At 41.9% G+C, this 6,700-nt stretch overlaps 1 protein-coding gene across 1 annotated transcript; it reads right to left on the bottom strand.

Moving 5' to 3' along the window:
* Positions 1 to 2,459: 2,459 nt before the first annotated feature.
* Positions 2,460 to 5,234, bottom strand: LOC115377908 (deleted in malignant brain tumors 1 protein-like). Its single transcript, XM_030077988.1, has 4 exons — positions 5,089 to 5,234; positions 4,890 to 4,948; positions 3,745 to 3,932; positions 2,460 to 2,859 (listed from the first exon to the last, which is right to left on the bottom strand). The coding sequence occupies exons 1-4, from the start codon at positions 5,214 to 5,216 to the stop codon at positions 2,461 to 2,463; spliced, it is 774 nt and encodes a 257-aa protein (XP_029933848.1). The 5' UTR covers positions 5,217 to 5,234; the 3' UTR covers position 2,460.
* Between the last annotated feature and the right edge of the window lie 1,466 nt (positions 5,235 to 6,700).

Here is a 6,700-nt window from a genome sequence, read left to right on the forward strand (position 1 = left end):
AAAGCAGGGGAAAGAAATCCATATTTTTACATTTTTTGTTTGCTAATCGTTTTTTCCACCAAACTTCCACCAACATGTGAATGCAAACCCAGTATGACGTCAAGTTTAAAGTCTCTGCAGGTTGATTATCACACAATACCGGAACGAATGGAGACAAATGGCAGCCTCCAGGTTGCATTAAAACATATAAACCAGTATGATATACTTTGGATTAGGGCTAGTTGCACTGTGGAGTATATGCAAATTAATAAATGAGTTCAAACATGCAAAAATAACAGTATTTCATAATCACATACTATTTGATTATAATGCAAACCACCCAAACCCAAAATCCTCTCTGTATGAAAATAAGGTTATGTCGTCGATTTTAGCTCCCATCACCTCAAGCATCTGACTGGTTTATGACTTTTCTGTCTTCAGAGTTCATTTCTCATCATCAGAGGTTGGCAGGAGCTGGTATTTAGCTTTGGACCTCCTGGACCGGTAGAGCACCGCTCCACACACCAGCAGGCAGCCGGCGATGAAGACCAGGTTCAGGCCCAGATTCAGGCTCGAGCCAGAAACTGAAAAGAAAGAACAAAAAAAAAAAAAAAAATTAAATACATAAATATAATACCAAAGTTATTATCGTTAAGAAATGAATGGAAAAAAACCCTAAAACTAGGTGTGAAAAAACATTTTAGTTAACAGAAATAAAAGCAAAGACACCTTTACAAAAATACAATATCTAACAAAAGTTCATTTGATTGTTCCTCAGTGAATATGTTTTTTTAAATGATTTGATGTTTTGTTGAGCCTTTACTTTTTCTGACTTCTTTTAATCTAGCCCTTGATAGATATTCCATATTACAAAAAAGACTACAACTAGCACCAAAACTAAAAATAAACTAGCAAACCCACTTTAGAAACAAATTAAAACTGAACTAAAATTGAAAACAAAAAGTCATAATAAAATAAAAATAAAACTAATGAAAAATGCAAAGCTATAGTAACCTTGTAACATACTAGATTCAATTCTCGGCCCCAGGAAGGTGGTCGAACACTTCGAGGTGGTCGATTTACCCGTTGCCATGGAGATATTACCGTTATTTAATCTGGATTCTGGACAATGAAATGTTTCCTGAAAAGCACCTGAGAGATTTTCTGCTCTTTTCCCCCCGGGTGTGTACAAGGGGCTGGTCACGTGCAGCAACGCCCACTTCTGATTGGCTGAATCACCATCACCGTCACTTAAAATCTGATTTCAGAGGTTCGAGGTGTAACTTGCACAAACAAATGTGTATGTGTGTGCGTACAGTCACCTTGGCTGTCAGACGGTTTGACCAGGTGCAGGGGACCCTGGGAAATGGAGTGCCTGGAGGTCTGGGAAGCAGCTTCTCTCCTCTTGCGCCCGTTGGACTGGATGCAGCCTTGAGAGCACCTTGTTCCAGGAACACCAGCCTCACACAGGATGATTGTGCAGGTGATGTAGACCTGCCAACAGAGAGGACCTCGGTCACAACTCCTTCGCCTTCAGTTACGAGTCCTAACCAGCTGACTCTGTAACCTCCTCATGATGCCCTGATGAAGGTGTGACACTGTGTTGGCATTTTGGCCCCAGGAATAAAATCAGTGAATACAAATACAAAATAGGTGAAATCCCTCGTTTTCTCATTTTTTTAGCGACACATTCCAACATTCGCAGAGCCTCCTATGGACCGGACGGGCGCTATTTGTAATCATAATCCAGGGACTCACCTTGACCTTTCTACATTTTATAGATTTGGAAGAAGCTGATTATTTACAAACACAGACTAATAAATGGAAATGTTTTGTAATAATACTAAAAAAAAAGCACTTCATCTCCATTATGGATTGCATGGTCAGGGACTACCTGCAGTACCTTAAAGGATCACCAGGTGGCCACAGACCACCGGTTGAAAACCCCTGGGTTTAATCAGAATCAGAATTAGAACAAAATCAGAATCAGAAATACTTTATTGAGGAGATTGAGTAACTATGACCAATGAGCCAAACTCCCAAAAAATAAATGTAGTCTGATTTTGCATGTTTTTTTGTTTGTTTGTTTTTTCACAATTTCACCCCCCAAAAAAGGTAAAATGTTGCCAGATCTCACAATTATTTCAGGGATTGCTGGGATGGTTGTAGTGACTGCAAGATTGCAAAACCCCCGTATGGACTTAAAAGCACATAATCACGTGGAGAATGAAAATTTGGTGTGTTTTATGTTTCACTTTACCTCCTCGTGATAGCCAATGAATTCAAAAGCTTCCATTCCAAATCTGAACTGAGTGGCGGAGCTGGGGTAAACCCTCACGGTGTCGTCCCTCACACACCTGTGGTAATGCAACAGTAAAGGTTTGAAAATAGAAATACATTTGTTGTGGCTTTCATCACAACCACACTGATCATAATATGTGGGATTATTGTAGAGTATGAAGTGAAGAGCCTTGTGCACACCTACCCGTTGGCAATGATGGTGTAGCTGATGCGGGAGTTTGGGTTGTCATAGGGCGTGGCCTTGCAGGACTCCACAAACAGCTCCGTGTTGGGGATGGAGGTAGTTGCATTAATCTGCATGTAGATCATCTGTTTGAGGTAGACCTCCACCGGGTAAGAGTTGGGATCCCTCTGCCTCCTGAACCTCTCGCTCTCAAAGAACTCAAACTGGAAGGTGAACGCACCGAAGCCTTTCTCGGTGAAGGCGTACGGGTTCTTGTGTCTGTATCCCAGGGTCAGATTGGCCCGTTTGGGATAGACGCATGAAAACACGATCTCCACATCATGGTGCCTGCTGATGATGTCACTCGGGTCTGCAGATGTGATCTCATTCTTGAAGATGATGTTATCCTCATCCTCCTAAAAGTGAATGAGAATGAAATAGACGGTGATGTTATGAAAACACCTTCAAAACTAGGAATTTATCATGTTAGAAAACTCTGCTCAAAGACATTTGAGAATAGGAGACTCACATTGAGAAGGAGCAATTGTTGATGACTGACAATCCTTATACTTTAACAGCTGACAGGATTGATTGATTGGCTGCTTACTGATTGCGTGAATGTCTGATTGGATGAATGGCACAGTAACCAAGATATAGCCCAAAAATAATCACCTCTGGCACTGGAAATATTTAAGTTTTGCAGAGAAGATTCCCCTATCTCCATCAACTCTCATTTAACCCTCAACCCTGAACGGACGTTATCAGTCATAACCCCCCCACAGGTTTGAGTTAATGGGTCCCGACTGCACCTTCTCATGGCTTAGAACCTTTTAGCATTTATTCCCATTGATCTGTCTTAACCAATCAGACGTTAGTGGGTCCAAAGGCTGTTTTCATCTATTCCGATCATCAGTGACTCTTAATTAGTTAATCATTAGCTTTAGCTACTTGGTTAAGGTTACGAAAGGGTCTTTCTTAAGGTTACGAAAAAGTTTGTCATTACGGTTAAGTTTAGGATAAGGTAATGGCTAAGGTTCGCAGATGTAACACAACATTTGCTAATGTTAGCTACTGAAAAACGAACGCTAACCAAAAGATCTGATTGGTTATGACAGACTGATAGTAGGAATAGATGCTTACACCTTCTGAACCACTACAAAGTGCAGCAGGGACCTACTAACCCAAACGTGTGGGGGTTGAGATAACGAGTGGTTTCTATGTCCTCTGACTTGCTGACTTGAGGTACAAGTGAAGAACCCCAAAGGTGAAAACAGAGAACAGTGTTTTATGGTTTGCTGTACCTCCACTGTGGTCCCACAGGTGTTCAGTGACATGGTAGCGACCAGGTGGGTGCTGTTGGACTGAGCAGCCAGGTTGCAGGCCGGATCATTTACGTCTTTCAGGTGTAAGATGTGTTCGTTGCGTCTGACCAAGTACGACTTCTCCACTTCCACTGACATTGTGGTTTCATTGCAGTGAACGACGGTCTCTGAATCGTGAGGAAATATGGAAGATTACCTTTGTTTCTGTTGTGATGATGTCTAGCTAAACTTGATCTAACAAACTACAGACAGACTACATGAGATCTGGTTTGTATTCAAGTGAAGAGACTTTTTGAGCGCAGCCATTCTCTTGTGCATTGTCATTTATGAGAGACCCTGATGTTTTTTCTACATTCTGTATTATATTCATCACTTTAGTTGGAGGAGAGACCCAGCCCAGCTACACATTTCTGAATCCACAAAATCCCTTTTTATGCATTGTGCTTGTCTGTTCCATGTTGTTATGAATCTCTCAAGATGGAAAAATATCTCAGTACATTTTGTATTCACTCTGTGCCACCTGTGGCAGTAGTTACACAATTCATGTTAATAAACTGTTGTGTGTCATAGCACAAAGAGAATGAATAAATTATATTTATACAAACATCCTGACTAAAGGGCCCAGTGACTGGTTACAGGTTATACAGGTTTGATTTGGAAAATGGAGGAGAACCAAATCTGATATGGAAATTTGGAATATTCTATTTCACACAGGCATTGCCCTCTGACATGACGCTGTGGGTTAAAGGCGGAATGAGAAGGATTTTTCTTTAAAGAAAAAAAAAAAAATGTATAGACCCCCAAATAAATAATAGACCCCAAAATAACTCTCCACCATGATTTGTGGGCGACTAGCAGTGACAAAGCTTGTTCAGCAATGAGAGTGAATCTGTGGTTGGCTCTCAGCCGCTGGCGAGCACTGAGGGAGAGGAGGAGGATGAAGAGTGACACCACGCTGGCTCGTTTCTGTCAGCAGGCAATTTTTTTTTTCCAAGGTTGGCGACATTACATTTTGGGTGGCCACTTCAGTCTGTCTCCATCCTTGGACAAGACATGGCCATGACAAGAAACAAAAAAAATACTGCTCAAATGTAACAGAGAAGTTAACAGTGTGAACAACTAACCATAGTGTGAAACATCAGCAATCACACAGCGTAGCTCGGAGTGATAGAGTCTGCCGTATCTGGAATAGATAAAAGATACGTAGTTTATAATGTCAACTGTAGATTAAATCCACACTCATCACTCATCAGCAGCAGTCACCTCGGTCTCTGTTTGTCTTATGAGATTCAGATTAAATCTGATGGTTTGTTTAAAACTCACCCGTCTCTCGCCTCAGAGACAAAGCAAATGGGAAAATGGCCGTTCACTTCGTTATCCGTTGGAGTCCATTTTATGGTGTATTCTTCTGTGGAGATCCTCTGTTTAGAGATGCCATTTGGCCCGGTCATAATGAGGTTATAGATCCTACAAAAGACACAATGTTTTCATTAACTGTGCCAGCTGTGGTTGGTCCAAAAACTCTTGACAACATTAACAGTTTTTACACTGATCTGTTAAGAGCTCAACCCTGATTTACCAGTGAACACACTCTGATATCAAACGAACCAGCAAGATCAGTAAAAGTTACTGCTTTGCTACTGTAGACTGTCCAGAAGAAATATTATTTTGGTGGAAGCTTGCATATATAATATTTGTGGCTTACAATAAAATATTTTTTTATAATATTTTCTGAAAAATGATCAATGCCTTTGCAAGCAGATATAAATGAAAAAAATGTAGTCATTATTGCAAAATTAGGATGTTTCAAGACCCTGATGCAAAGTGTAGGGTTAGAGCACATTATCTCTTATGGAAATTAAAAAAAAAAAAAAAAAAAAACCTTGACTGCAGTATTGTGCGATGATTTAATATAACATTTCCTTACGTGGTATATTGCGCTGTCGATCTCACTGTGATTTCAAGTGTTTTGTTGGCAAAGGCAGGGAGATGCACTCCGTTATGTGGGGTTGGAGACAGGAAAACGGGAAAGTAATCACCATCAACACATGAAGGAACGTAGTGCCAGTCGACTGAAATTCAAATAAGAAATGAGAGACAGCATGAGTAAGGCGTTTTTGAAAATTAATGTTACAATGTAAATCAGTGTAGTAAATATGAAAAAGACAAAACTGTTGTCGAACCAAAAATAGCGAACTGCAGAGGAATCTTGCTTAAAGAGGCAATTGCAGCTGTGGTTGTTGTTGTTGGTGGTCCAGTTGTGGTTGTTGGTGCAGCGGTGGTTGTTGTTGGTGCAGCTGTGGTTGTTGTTGTTGTTGGTGGTCCAGTTGTGGTTATTGGTGCAGCTGTGGTTGTTGTTGGTGCAGCTGTGGTTGTTGTTGGTGCAGCTGTGGTGGTTGTTGGTGCAGCGGTGGTTGTTGTTGCAGCGGTGGTTGTTGTTGGTGCAGCTGTGGTTGTGCTTAAAGAGGCAATTGCAGCTGTGGTTGCTGTTGTTGGTGGTCCAGTTGTGGTTGTTGGTGTAGCGGTGGTTGTTGTTGGTGCAGCTGTGGTTGTTGTTGTTGGTGGTCCAGTTGTGGTTGTTGGTGCAGCGGTGGTTGTTGTTGGTGCAGCGGTGGTTGTTGTTGATGCAGCTGTGGTTGTTGGTGCAGCTGTGGTTGTTGGTGCAGCGGTGGTTGTTGTTGCAGCGGTGGTTGTTGTTGGTGCAGCTGTGGTGGTTGTTGGTGCAGCTGTGGTGGTTGTTGGTGCAGCTGTGGTTGTTGTTGGTGCAGCTGTGGTTGTTGTTGGTGCAGCTGTGGTGGTTGTTGGTGCAGCTGTGGTGGTTGTTGGTGCAGCTGTGGTTGTTGTTGGTGCAGCGGTGGTTGTTGTTGGTGCAGCTGTGGTGGTTGTTGGTGCAGCTGTGGTTGTTGGTGCAGCTGTGTTGGTTGTTGGTGCAACT

Source organism: Myripristis murdjan, chromosome 3, assembly GCF_902150065.1.
Source record: "Myripristis murdjan chromosome 3, fMyrMur1.1, whole genome shotgun sequence".
NCBI lineage: Eukaryota > Metazoa > Chordata > Actinopteri > Holocentriformes > Holocentridae > Myripristis > Myripristis murdjan.

What these genes read in the sequence shown, in the direction of transcription:
- LOC115377908 (XM_030077988.1), bottom strand. Translation starts at nt 5,216, where the DNA reads ATGACCGGGCCAAATGGCATCTCTAAACAGAGGATCTCCACAGAAGAA. An exon ending in GTCTCTGAGGCGAGAGACGG is followed by an intron (nt 4,949 to 5,088) that starts GTGAGTTTTAAA and finishes TATCTATTCCAG; the next exon opens with ATACGGCAGACTCTATCACT. An exon ending in TGCTGATGTTTCACACTATG is followed by an intron (nt 3,933 to 4,889) that starts GTTAGTTGTTCA and finishes CTCACGATTCAG; the next exon opens with AGACCGTCGTTCACTGCAAT.